Source organism: Leptidea sinapis, chromosome 23 (genome assembly GCF_905404315.1).
Source record: "Leptidea sinapis chromosome 23, ilLepSina1.1, whole genome shotgun sequence".
In the NCBI taxonomy this organism is placed as follows: Eukaryota; Metazoa; Arthropoda; class Insecta; order Lepidoptera; family Pieridae; genus Leptidea; species Leptidea sinapis.
In genome coordinates, this window is record NC_066287.1 from 9,726,773 (window position 1) to 9,740,624 (window position 13,852).

General features: G+C 37.3%; 2 protein-coding genes and 1 long non-coding RNA gene across 3 annotated transcripts in view; 1 reads left to right on the forward strand and 2 right to left on the reverse strand.

Annotated features, from left to right (window-relative positions):
• LOC126971223 (uncharacterized) overlaps nucleotides 1-7,232 on the reverse strand; it is a 274,489-nt gene extending 267,257 nt beyond the window's left edge. The window contains exon 1 of the long non-coding RNA XR_007730869.1: nucleotides 7,148-7,232. This is a non-coding gene — a long non-coding RNA (uncharacterized LOC126971223). The remainder of the gene's footprint in view (nucleotides 1-7,147) is intronic.
• Nucleotides 79-5,139, reverse strand: LOC126971217 (beta-1,3-galactosyltransferase 6). The gene is made up of 3 exons (XM_050817398.1): nucleotides 4,433-5,139; nucleotides 4,153-4,343; nucleotides 79-381 (listed from the first exon to the last, which is right to left on the reverse strand). Exons 1-3 carry the CDS (start codon nucleotides 5,045-5,047, stop codon nucleotides 105-107), a joined length of 1,083 nt encoding a protein of 360 aa, XP_050673355.1. The 5' UTR covers nucleotides 5,048-5,139; the 3' UTR covers nucleotides 79-104.
• Nucleotides 7,233-11,901: 4,669 nt separating the features above from the next.
• The window catches only part of LOC126971195 (ATP-binding cassette sub-family C member 4-like), a 93,191-nt gene continuing 91,240 nt past the window's right edge, over nucleotides 11,902-13,852 (forward strand). Inside the window, exons 1-2 of the mRNA XM_050817359.1 lie at nucleotides 11,902-12,201; nucleotides 12,360-12,446. Of these exons, the coding sequence (XP_050673316.1) occupies nucleotides 12,370-12,446 (77 nt within the window). The 5' untranslated portion in view covers nucleotides 11,902-12,201; nucleotides 12,360-12,369. The remainder of the gene's footprint in view (nucleotides 12,202-12,359; nucleotides 12,447-13,852) is intronic.

Here is a 13,852-nt window from a genome sequence, read left to right on the forward strand (position 1 = left end):
TCTAATTCTCATACTCTATTTCTGTAGTTATAATTCTTATACTTCTGATAGATTTGGTATTCTATATAAATATGGTAGGAAAAACAACAAGGGCTGTAATTATATTATGATTTACAGCACATACTAGGTAAAACATTCCAATTGTAAAAGTAATATTTTCTCAAAGTATTTTCAGTCCTACACAATTTTTCACCTTGGGAATGGACCAATGTTCTATACATTTGAAACATGTCGCTAGGAGTCTGCTTGTGTCGAACAAGCATGTCATTATTGCATCCTCTTGATGTCCACTGGGTATCAAATCTTATGTCATGAACTCTATTAATTCCACCGAGTGCGGCTGTCCATACACCCATTGAAACATCTTCTGCATGATATTGGCTGAAATTTGAATAGCTATATAGTGTATAGTTATGCATACTTATAAATTAAACATAAGTTTATTTATTTTTTAGGTATTATAGTAATGTAGCTTATTTACAATTATATCAAATCAAAAATGTCCATGTCATTTTTCAATTAAATTCTTTAATTGCTGCACCAATTTTTACATGACTTTCACAGTTATAAAAAAGTTGTCTTGGTTTTTAAAAATTGAATTCCACTGTATATATATAAAATTTGAAGAGACAATAAGGAATCACAGAATGCACTGGGTATCTTCTGTGATTTATGTAAGGCATTTGATTGTGTCCAACATTCAACACTGGTCAACAGAGCTACTCCACTAATAAACAATAGCAAATAGCTGTCACTAAGGCATAAAAAGAACTGTGATTGATCTTCTCTTTTCATATTTAAATAAAAGAATTCAGAAAGCCCATTTGAATGGAGGATATCCCAGGTCTCCTTGCAGTATGGGGGTACTTACATGGGTCTCTTATTCACATAAATGGTCTACCTAACCTTGTAGAAATAATTATTGTTCATGAGTACTTCACTCATATTCAAAGTAAAAGAAGCAATTTTATATAACTAAGTAAATTATGTTCTATCTGATATAGTGTACTAGTTTAGTGCCAATAAGCTATTGTTAAATAGCAACAAGACTAAAATATATGAATTTTACTCCACCAAATATCAAAAATGTAGATGCAAGTTGATTAGTTGAACTTTGGAAATGAAATTCTGATATTCATTGTGGTTAAATATTTGCATGCTAGGAATTGTGCTGGCAAAATATAAGCTCATTATTATAATATTTAAAAACCATTGTAGACTATGTTTTTTGCAAATAAATATATTATTATTATTTAAAACCAGTGGAATCTGCTATTTTTCTTGGCTTAACTCTTGATTACAATGGGGAAGTACTGTGTCCTCCTTTTCCATAAAAATAAATAACAAGTTATTTTCATAGCATTATGTGTGGCCGATATTATTCTATTCTAGGCTAACACACTATTTATAACTTAGGTCAGAAAGAATCATGAAGAGAAACATTTAATGAAATAAATATTTTAAATGTTGCATCTCAATATACATATAATTGATAATTGTTATCATAGGTTCAGCGGCAGGTGCAGCGAAATTGCTAGAAACTGTACTGCTTGGTTATATTAAGTATATGTATAAGGTACTATAGCATAAATAATGGTAAGTTTAATGTAGCACAAATGATTTACATACCACAGATTGGGAATGGATCAACCACACTCATGTAATAGTAAATTAACTTGTGAAAGGTTTTATTAAAAAAGTCCCACTTACAGTTAATTATCAAATCTACCATCCAAACTATTTTTTGCAATACACATGTGCGTCCACATTCTTTTGCAACACTAGAGGGTCCCAGGAGTGTTGCCGGTTTTAAGGAAGGTGTATAGGTATAGGTACTACCTACTAAGTGTGCATGACAGAAAGACAGTTTGTAGTTTAAGTTGTAAATCAGTTAATATTTACTTAAGTGTCGTGACAATAAGTATAAGAAGTGTTAAATAAGTTTTATAAAATCAATAGCTATTGTATTCATAGCTATTAATGTTCTATAATGTCTTATGATTAGAATATGGAATGTTTTGAATTAGGTAGGTTGATGCAATAAAGATATAATGTTATGTAGTTTCATTTACACCAAATTTAGAAGTGCAGCATTAATGTAATTTAGTTCTTGTGTATTGGTATTGGTAAAGGGCTCCTGTTTCCGCAATTAGACCGCTTAGCTGGGTCCATTTTGTGTGCAGTGTTGGCCAGTCATTCCAACCAGCCCAGTTCCTTCGACAAGTTTAGTACACTCCTGGGGTGATCACAGACTTCCTGGAGCGATCTTGTATTTACGAAGGTTTTTGCCTGTTGGTTGGCCACCCCAGCACATTCCAGGATTAGATGAGTGACCGTTTCATCTTCGGTTAGACAGCTCCTGCACCTAGGACTGTCCATAACGCCAATTGTAAATAGGTGCCGACCATAATTCGGATGTCGTGTCTGTTTAGGCTAATAAGTCGACGTGTCAGTTTGGGCGATAATGCAGGAATCGCCTCTTTCGACTGTCTACAGTCTGAGACATTTGTCCATCGGGTTCTGTGTAGGTTGTTGGTGAGAGAGAGTATCCATGACCGCATTTGGCTGAAGGGTAGCAGCAGGACTGGCCCTGGACCAGCCACTTGGGTTTCCGACCCCCGCCTTGCAAGTTCATCCGCTGCATCATCCCCCAACGAACCGCTGTGTCCTTTGATCCATTGAAGAGTTACCCAGTTCTTAGAGGCAGCTCATACTAAGGATTGGTGACACTCATATATCAGCACTGAGTTGAGGTGTTGCTCCCCAGCGCAGTCAGTACCGCCATACTATTGGATAGAATACGGATATAATATCCATGTACTTTCCTTCTTAGTATTGTGTCTGCAGCTTCCGTGATGGCTATGGATTCGCATTGGAAAATGGAGCTGTGTGAGCCTAAGGGTATAGAGGTGTGTATATTCAGTTCCTGTGAGAAGACGCCAGCTCCAGTTCCAGTCTGTGTAAATTCTAAGTTCATTTACTCCTGACTGGTTTGCTCCCACTTCGAGAAAATTCTTTTGAGAGATGTGTGTTTTGGGTATTCTAGCACAGGGTGCCTCACAGTGTGGGAAATCCTTCCTTACTCTGTTCCAGAGGTTTCCTGAGAGGCAGTCATCACTCTTGCATACACCCATCAGCTTCAGGCGGAGAACCAACATTGTCCCCTCATATTGAATGTGTATGTCAAGCGGTGTGAGCCCTAGAATGGTTTCTAGGGCAGATGTTGGCATAGTGCGCATGCAACCAGTTATTACTGTGCAGGCCAGCTACGGTCCGGTCCGGTGTACGGTCGTTAGCTCTATCCTGGGCCACCAAGCTATTGCTCCGTAGGTGATAATTGGTCTTATAACTGCTGTATATAGCCATTTACATATATTTGGAGCAAGACCCCAGGTTTTCCCCACAAGTCTTCTTGTGTATGTATATATAGTTAAATTCAGTTAGAAAGGAATAATAAAGTTTGCACATTGTTGTTTAACGGTCAGAAAGATCTAGTGAGATTCTAATAGCATTCCAATAAGATTGTAAGTTTTATAGATGTAAATAGATATTTTATGTAATTATAACTATGTTAGCTATGTAATAAGCTTAGCATTCAAACGCTCCCGTGCTCCCGAACCACTGAGGGTGGGCGGCGGGCGTCCGATCATATTTATACTCCTGAGGTGCGGGGCAGGGGCCTTGCGGCAATTGAAATTGCACTGCCATATCGAAACCGCGCGTGAACAGGTGATCACCTCACCACCTCAGGATGTATCTCATAGGGGGAAACCCCATAAGCATTATATTGTAACTTGTACATGTATATTTTGGAAAATAATAAAGACAGTGAATCATGAAAAGGAAGAAATCTTTGTGGAGGAAGAAACCTTGCGGTGTAAGAATGAGGGGAAGAATTTAGTGAGCACCCACATAGCCGTCGTAGTTCAGTCAAGTATGTGTTGTCATTATCCCCTTTCCTGGTTAGTTTTCTGTTGTGGTTATCCAGCTTGAGCTAGGGATTAGTTCGCGTTTCCGTAATCGTAGGCGCATCCCGTTCACTAAGACTAGAGGAAAGACTAGAAATGTCTTCTTATTGTATGGGATACATATCAACTTATTCATGTTTGTTGTATTATATTCTATAGACTTAAATGAAGTTTGTTTGCTTACCTTAGCATATCAGAATTTTTAACTATGAAGTCTACTATACTTTGAGAAATAACATAAACACCCCCTAAAGCATAAGGGAGATATGTATCACAGAGAAACCAATCCCTTTCTTCCCATTTTCCACTCATATAAACTCTGGCATGTCCATGAAAGTAGCCCCAGTATAAACCTTTATAATTTAAGTGGTTTCCCTAAAATTAATTATAATATATGAAACCCAAATTAATATATTTATAAATGTGCAGTTCCTTTTATATCATTCTAACAAACTTATTATTACCTTCTTAGTTACATATTTATTAATCACAGGATCATTCATATCAGGTGCATAGGCTTCTAAATCTCTGACAATTGAATCTATTCTTAGGAAAGAGTCATCATCACATTTAATTAAATACCTCAAATTATCAAAATTTGTCCTTAACCATTGCATACTATGTATTAATTTGTTAGTAAGATTTTTATAGCTGTCCTCATAACTATCTAATAGCAGTAAATCATTGCTTCTGCTATTTTCAGTAACCAGCTTTTCTAGCTTTATTTTATTTAAACCTTGAGTACCTATTGCAAATAATACTTTGATTGTATCTTGTTGGATGTTCGGTCTAGTCCAGGTATGGTTCCACTTATACAACTTAACATCATTTTCAATGAAAATATTATTGGCAAAGTTTGCCCATGTAGCCCGAATTGCATCTCTTTTAGCTTCATTATCAGGGCCACTTAAGACAAGGCATATGTACTCAACTTTATTAGTTTTTTCCTTATTAAATTGGGTTGCACCAGATGCACAATCTATTCTAATGAAACTCAATGTCAACATACAACCCAGATAGAAAAATAAAATACTACACAGTATCATTACTTGATATTGTCTTAGAAACACTCTCAGCATCTTATACTGTGCTGATTGATCTCTTTAAAATTTAAATCATAACAACATTTGAAATTTAAACATTTCAAGTGTTTAATAATTTAATACCTACAGTTATTTGGATTTGCTCAAACTTAAAGACAAGTCAAGAGGATGTAAGTAGTAAATTTTGCTTGACACTTGTTTTCTTTTTTATATGAGAGTGGGCAAGAGGCTCACGGGATGGGGAGAGGTGAGGCAACCGCCCATGGACATCCGCAACAACAGGTGTGTCAAGAAATGCGTTGCCGGCCTTTTGCTCTTTTCTTGAAGGTCCCTAAGTCGCATCTGTTCGGGAAGACCGCCGCCGATAGTTGATTGCACAAAGTGGCTGTGCGAGGCAAGAAATTTCGAACAAAACGCGCGGTTGTGGAATGCCAGACGTTTACGTGATGCGGATGGTACTTTGCACGTAATGTCCGGTGGTGGAATTCGGCCGCTGGAATCAACCCGAACAGCTCCTCTGAGCACTCCCCGTGATAAATGCGGTAGAAGATGCAGAGATAACCCACATCTCTACGCAATGCTAGAGAATCAAGCTGATTGGAGATAACTTGATTGTCGATGATTCGAGCCGCTCTTCGTTGTATGCGGTCAAATGGAAGAAGCTGGTACTGGGGAGCACCCGCCCAGAGGTGAGAACAGTACTCCATGTGAGGCCGAATTTGCGCCTTATAAAGTTGCAAGCGGTGGCTTTTAGTGAAGTACTGTCTCGCCTTACTGAGTACACCAAGCTTTTTTGAGGCCAGTTTGGCCTTCTTTTCCAAGTGACCACGGAACTGAACGTCGCTCGATATATCGACGCCAAGTATGCCAATAAAGGCTGTGGCAGTTAGAGGAGTGATCTCGAATCGAGGGGATACGACAAAGGGAGACTTTTTAGTGGTGAACGCACAAACTTGTGTCTTCTTGGGGTTGAATTAGACAAAATTTTGTCGGCCCCATTCCGAGACTTTGTAAAGCATAGTCTTGATTTCAGACACAACTTTGTTCCGGTTCTCGTTGACGCTATCCCGGGACATGTTGGCACGGCCGGTGTAGGAAGCATACCCTGTGCTGTCGTCCGCATAGCAATGAATTTGCTGATTTGCAGCATATCATTGATATGCAGAAGAAACAGCGTAGGGGATAGCACGCAGCCTTGCGGGACACCAGCGTTTATAGGTTTTAAGTCGGAGCATGCACCGTTGATAACAACCTTGATGCTCCGATCAGCCAAAAAACTTGTTAATTTTAATTTGGTGTTCGTTGGATAATCGTTCCGGATTATCAATGTCAACCACAATCACTGTCAAATAACGCAGTCACTTTTTCAGTTATTATTTAGTCTTATAATTAGTGTTGACTGTTTTGTTTTTGGCAATTGTTTCTGTTGTAATTTACTAAAACAAACGATTAATTTAATAATTAACTTGTTTGTCAACTGACATTAAAATAAGTTTCTAAAGATAATTGCACCTATTTTCTAAAGCCTTGCATGCATTGCGGATTAAAATCCGCGTAATAAGTTTCAACTGGCACGCACTGCGGTAAAAATTCCACATGATTAGTCAGTTTGTACTCAGTTCTCAGCCGCGACATGTAAATAATGTAAATGGACAACAGAACATAAGTACTGCGTGGGTGTCCACTAAGGCGGAGCAGGGTGGAGCGGACCAAGAATAGACCGTTTGCTCGAAATCTCCGCTCCGCGTCAGTGGAAATAGACAGAACGGAGCTTATCAGACTTTCTAATTTACCGTGTGCCTTGTCGTTTTATTATTGTTGCAGTAGAAAGAGTAGATTGTCTTGTAGCTGTACCTACAACCAATAATATCAATTAAAACAAATGTCTAATACCTAACTTGTAACGTAGCATTATAGATCGTAGAAATAGTAATCGTGCATAATAACTGTAATAAGCGTATGCCGAAAGATTCGTTCTGACAAGAACATTTTATTTTATATAACGTAATATTAGCTCTGATAAGAACCATTTCATAATGCTGTACAACAACTCATAGAATCATACAGATCACCAGTAGTTAACTCAGTGAAGTTTCAAGCATCGTACTTTCTCTCGACGATCGCAGACTTACTCACGTGATCAGTCATATGCTCCGCGTTACACAACCGCACAGCAAGGCCGAGCGTCCTCGAATGACGCGTCGGGACTCGGGCGTCGATCGCTATTCATGCAATTTTAATAAAGGAGCAATAGCGTAGGTGCGGAATGCTCATTGACATCGTATGATCGAGGTTCGACGCCAGTTTACACAAACTGCGATAGCATTAGTTTTAGAGCGTGATAGAACACATAATATTATTCTCAAATCTTATTGAATGAAACGTTTTACTATTGGTTAAAATGTAAGCTCTAGTATTGGTGTGTATTTTCTGAACTTGTAATTACTTTTTAAGTAACGATTGTAATTGGGTAACTAGTTTTAAGGATTTTGTATATATATCGTGTAACCTTTTAATAAATCATATCTTCCATATATCTTCCACATATTCCTCACAGTCAAGCAGTTGTTTTATTTAATCGCCAAACGCTCAATCTCTAAAGTCTTATTGAAGGGCGTGGTGTCGTATACATCACTCACGATCTCTGCGAGCTTAGCATTCACCGTGGTTGATTGCAATTATTATGGCAGCCATTCAACCTGAGAAACTGGAGAAAATGATAAAGATTTTAGTCTCATTGTGTATTGGCTTTTGTTAGTAAATTTGCATGTATTTTATTTAATCGATGGATGTTTTCTATGAGAGATAACGAGAGTCCTACGAGGGCGTCAGGATGTCAAGAGAGGCCACGTAGGATCACTTGAGAGGACATCAGCTCTTTGACAAGAACTCGTTATACTGAAAGTTATATGTGTGGTTGCGTTGAAGTTAGTGAAAGCTCTGGCTGTGGTGGCGACTGACTGTGGTGCGCTAATTTTCAAAAATGAGCGTAATTGGCATTGCTATACCAATACCATACAAGCGCATTTGACTATAAAACAGTAGGCCCAGCTCACTTATTCAGGTCCAGTGCCTTGAGTATTCTTACCACATCCACCATAAGCACGTCAATGGAGAATGATGAATACTAAACGATTTATATTTATGACAGATGAACCAGTAGGTAGTTTACAAATAAATAAAATTGTTTGAATATTAATTTAACAAAAAAACTGTTTGTTAATTCCGGGTAATATTTGGAACGACTGATTTTATTTAGACTTTCCTAATAAACTGTATTAAAGAAATTAAAATTCAAATATTTTTATTCAAAATAGGATATAAAACCAATTATCAATAAAATTTTCTTTGATTAACGCGAGTGTTTCACATTTAAATAAAACACTATCCCCCTAAAACAAGATCTGGAAAGGTCTTGAAACGTCGGGTTAACTAAAATAAAAATATAATTTTTACGTAAAAATCTAATGTAAAACCGTTACAATTACACGCGTTTTAATCCTTTACAGGTGTTTTATTTAAACAATTAATAAAAGTCAAAAACTACCATCTAATCCAAAAGGTATGCCTCAGACCTGAGTAGAACTGGCGCAACAAACTCAACGGGCTTATTTTTTATATAAAAATATGGTTACAATGTAAAATCGTACAGTAAAATTTATTATTTAATAACCTGTGGGCGGTCGCTCAATTCCCAATCAGTGGTATCATTAAGAAAGTCATTTATGTTATAGTTACCTTAACCACACAAAAATACAAAAATAATACTTAGACAGAAATAAGTGGTGGCGTTTATTTTCAACAGGGTAACAGAGCCATTTTCCATTACCAATATTTACCTTTTGCATATAAGTAGGATAACTTTTGAATATGGTCGGCATGGCATCATTGTAAGGAACTCTTTATTTCTTGCCCTCATTAAAACAATTTGTAACAAATTTTTTGGGGTAAGCCGAGAATGTTTTGAAGGCTTCCAATTTTTTCTCTGTAGAGCCGTCATCTTTCATTCTTCCATCCACCGGGAATCTACACAAAAAAATGAAATAATATAATCGATAGAAAAAAGTTTTTATCTTACATATTTAACCATAAGAAGGGCATGGCATTTTTTTTTATAGCTCCCAGAGTTTTACGAACATATAAATTCATAGTTATTCTGGTTAATGTAATCTTTTTCGATCGATTATATTGGTGATCAAGACGAAATAAAATGGCTTCAAGTTTTTGTTTTGCATTTCAAAACAGACATTATGTCTATCACTTTTCAGTGTATTGCGGTTTGCGGAGGTTGGAAGAATCAAGCAATCACTGGGCGCAGCATACCAATGATATGTATATCAGTGTATATCAATGATATGTTGAACACCTCCAACATACATTGCTATGCAGACGACAGCACGGGTGATCCCGAATACACGGGCCATGCAGGTCTCTCTAGAGAAATCGTCGACCAGTGCCCGGACAAACTTGTGTCTTCTTTCGAGTCTCTTGAGAAGGTCGCGGAATGGGGTAAATTTAACCTTGTAGAATTTAACCCCCAGGTGGCTTAAGTTTGCGCGTTTCCCACTAAAGAAAAAACCATCTGTCGTATCACCGCTCTGTTTTTTATATAAGAGGGGGCAAACGGGCAAGAGGCTCACGGGGTAGGGAAAGGTGAGGCAACCGACCATGGACATCCGCAACAACAGGTGTGTCAAGAAATGCGTTGCCGGCCTTTAAGGTGGGAGTATGTTTTTTTCTTGAAGGTCCCAAAGTCGTATCTGTTGGGGAAAACCGCAGCCGGTAATTGATTCCACAAAGTAGTTGTGCGAAGCAAGAAATTTCTAACGAAACGCGCGGTTGTGGAATGCCAGACGTCTACGTGGTGCGGGTGGTACTTTGCACGTAATGTCCGGTGGTGGAATTCGGCCGCTGGAATCAACCCGAACAGCTCCAAAGGAAGAAGCTGGTACTAGGGAGCACCCGCCTAGAGGTGAGAACAGTACTCCATGTGAGGCCGAATTTGCGCCTTATAAAGTTGCAGGCGGTGGCTTTTAGTTAAGTACTGTCTCGCGTTACTGAGTACACCAAGCTTTTTAGAGGCCAGTTTGGCCTTCTCTTCCAAGTCCACCATGAAACTGAACGTCGCTCGATATATCGACGCCTAGAATGCCAATACAGGCTGTGGCAGTCAGAGGAGTGATCGAATCGAGGTGATACGACAAAGGGAGACCTTTTAGTGGTGAACGCACAAACTTGTGTCTTCTTGGGGTTGAATTGGACTAAATTTTGTCGGCCCCATTCCGAGACTTTGCAAAGCATAGTCTCGATTTCAGACACAAGTTTGTTCCGGTTCTCGTCGACGCTATCCCGGAACATGCACTTTGACAACACTTCCCTTACAGCCTCGCATAGTATCGGAATTCTGGGTCTCGAAATCTCGAGTGATTGCTGATTCCGCGGCCATCTGGAGTGTAAAGCCAAATTGGCTTCGAAGAAACTGGGCGTCAAAAATAGAGCCCACATTCTAGCGCAGTTCAAAGCGCAGGTCCGGCCACACAGTGTTGCTGTCATCTTTGGTCTGGCGCACCCCAGTATCAGCTTGATCCATTTGACCACGTGCAATGCAGAGTAGCTCGAATTGCCGGGGATCCAAAGCTCTGTGAACGGCTGGGTCACTTGGCGTTGCGTAGAGACATCGCTTCATTGTGTGTCCTCTACCGCATTTATCACGGGGAGTATTCCATAGAGCTGCCGCCGAATTCCACCTTTGCACTTTACGCCACAAGTTAGGATATCATCCCCACGATCTGGATGTGTGCCGATCCTCCACAGTGCGGTTTTCAAGGAGCTTTCTTCCACGTACTACAAATCTGTGGAATGAAATTCCTTGTGCGGTGTTTCCGAGACGATACGACAAGGTTACCTTCGAAAAAAACGCGTACTTCTTAAAGGCTGATAACGCTCTTGTGATTCCTCTGGTGTTGCAAGAGAATGTGGGCGGCGGTGATCACTTAACACTAGGTGACCAGTACGCTCGTTTGTCCTCCTATTCCATAAAAAAAAAGATTATCGTCGACTTTATAAGCATGGCAATGTGGTGGTTAACCGATTCCGGCGCCTGGCTATCCTCGTCGAAATCCCTATCCCATATGAAGACTACCTCATGAAAGCTTAAAAGGACAAGCAGCAAGCACTTTGTCTTGGCTATCGAGATGACCGACAAGACGTTGACTCGACCATCACAGCCCGGATAGTCCTAACGGCGGTCTCATAGTGAAGAGCCTTGCTCAATATATCAAAAGGTTCTCGCCAAGCGGATGGCTCAAAGATCAGATAAAGATGCCTCTGTCTGCAGCCCTGTCACCGATAGCGCAGCCGTTGTGCATGAATCCGCTTCCGGCGGCACTCGAAGCTTATGATATTTTGTTTTTGTATCTATCTAATATTATAATACATAGTTTTTATCCATATTTTAAAATTATAGATTTATGAAAGAAAATAAATACATGTGAATAGAAAGAACAAATAACACAATATATTTTCTGATCATTAATAGTGTTCTGACTAGTATATTTTAATGGGCAATAATAAGTGTTTATATGAAATTAATGTCATGGGCCTATTATAAATAAATTATTATAATTACATGCTTACTCCACAGCTTGGTTGTACGTGGAAGAAAGTTTCTTGAAAATATTATAAAGTAATATAAATCTGAATATATTAATACTTTCCTCTTAAATATTAAATAATAGATGCCATCCATCTATAAAGTAGAAGCTCTTAGGTAAAGCAATTCGCACGTTTGGCACTGGCAGTTGGCTGTTGCCTTTCGTTAAGTTTAATTTACAATTACATCCTCTATGGTTGACACTTTGGCAGTTGCATTCATTAATCAGTATTCACTATTCAGTTGCATTTTTGCATTGAGCCGGGTAGTGATCACACTGGCATGGTTTTAACTAAGTATTATAAACATTATTAGCTTGAAAAAAATTATATGTTTTATATAGAAATGTGCATGATTTATATCCTGTGTTAGATAGTAGATACAGTAATACATTTGTTCAATTACAAATTGTTAATGAAATTTTTATAGCCGTGTTAATATACATTACGATAGATATAATTTCAAATCTTAAATACATCTGTGAAGTGTAGAGTGAATCGTTATGAAAATAAATAATTATTAACAACAAAATAAAACGGTGGGTATATTATTAAAAACATTAAACATGTACTATTTTGTTACAAATACTTAGGTAATTCATACCTACTTAGACCTACCGTGTAATAATTAATTTAGAATAATGTAAAGAATTAAAAACAAAATACTTTTGTATATTATTCCCTTTATCAATTTTAGCTAGAAGATAATGGAAAGTGCTAGAAAAAAAGGCAAGCCACCCCATCCACGAGCTAAAACAAATCCTCTCTCAGCTTTAACCTTCGCGTAAGTTATGAATGACTTTTTTGTATAATTCTATCATTCTAAGTCGATTCTTTGATGTTATAGAAAAACTGAATACAACAAAAATAATCAAAATAAAATTTTTGGTTAAATACTTGTTCTTTTTTAAATACAAAATTTTGTTTCTACCTTAAAGTGTTAATTTAATTTTAATGAACAAAATTATATTACTTATTTAAATTAATATTGTTTTAATTTATAATTAGTATTATACATGTTAAACTTACCATACTATGATACCTTAATATGTACCCATTGTAATATGTGTATGATGAGCCAATATCAGGTCGGCTCATGAAGATACCTCTTTAATTAATTTAAATCTCAATTAATTAATGTAAATAGTAAAGTTTTGCTGTTAATTTCAAACTAAATGTACATTCCAATATATGTTATTTAAGTGATGGGATATTATTTTGGTAGGGTTTTTTTATTTTGGTTATGTGTGATTCTTGGTGAATTGTTTTTGGTTAACATGGAAATGCTGCCATTATTCTTAGTACACTTCCCTGTAATGACAGTTTTAATTTAATGTATTTTTATATACTGTTTCTATTTATATTTCACTATAAAGGTTTTTCTCAAAAATTTTCAGTAGTTTATAATGTCAACTAAGGTTCAAGAATTAATGCTTTAAATGTAAAATAAGTGTTTTTCTAAAAATATTTTGATGTGCATCATATTATATTTGTATTATATTCATATTATAGTGAAATCATATTATATTGTATAAACTATTTTCAAGCAGTTTTCACATAGAAACAGTAAAATCCTGTTTATGCTTATTACAAAAGCAATAAAGGGTTCAGCAGGAACTCTTGTCAATATGAAATTCTGAGTCGCATCACAATTGTGCTATTTGGATGCGACTTCCATTAGTCCAGTAATTTCACTAGATATGGGCACAGATTTGCAGCAGGAAAAGGCACCATTGTGATACCCATCTAGCTGGTATCATGTGGTAAAGTAGCCTCCTGTGGTAATTTTTGGAACTCGCTTCCACATATAACATATTAGACATTTTTAGATGATAGGATTATGAACATTTTATAATAGTTTATTAATATGTTTTTTAATGTTGCATGCTGTAATTAAACAGAGTTTGGCTTTGTATATGTTTAACACCTGTACATTACCCAAACTTGCAAATAAACTGAATTGAATATAACCAAACTGTGGAAGGAGCTCCTGTAGCAGGGTTTCCAGATGGTACAACTTAGTAACCTTAAAAAAAGTGTTTAAATTTTTCAAATATGTAGGAAATGCTCCTGTGATTCTGGAGTTGCAGGCGAATGTTAGGTGGTTAGCACCCCAACACATGTTTATCCACCTCTTCCGTAAAAAGGGCATTGATCTATCGGCTAGTATTAAGTCTTATAGCAATTCGT

What these genes read in the sequence shown, in the direction of transcription:
- LOC126971217 (XM_050817398.1), bottom strand. Translation starts at nt 5,047, where the DNA reads ATGCTGAGAGTGTTTCTAAGACAATATCAAGTAATGATACTGTGTAGT. An exon ending in ATAAATATGTAACTAAGAAG is followed by an intron (nt 4,344 to 4,432) that starts GTAATAATAAGT and finishes AATTAATTTTAG; the next exon opens with GGAAACCACTTAAATTATAA. An exon ending in AAAAATTCTGATATGCTAAG is followed by an intron (nt 382 to 4,152) that starts GTAAGCAAACAA and finishes TTCAAATTTCAG; the next exon opens with CCAATATCATGCAGAAGATG.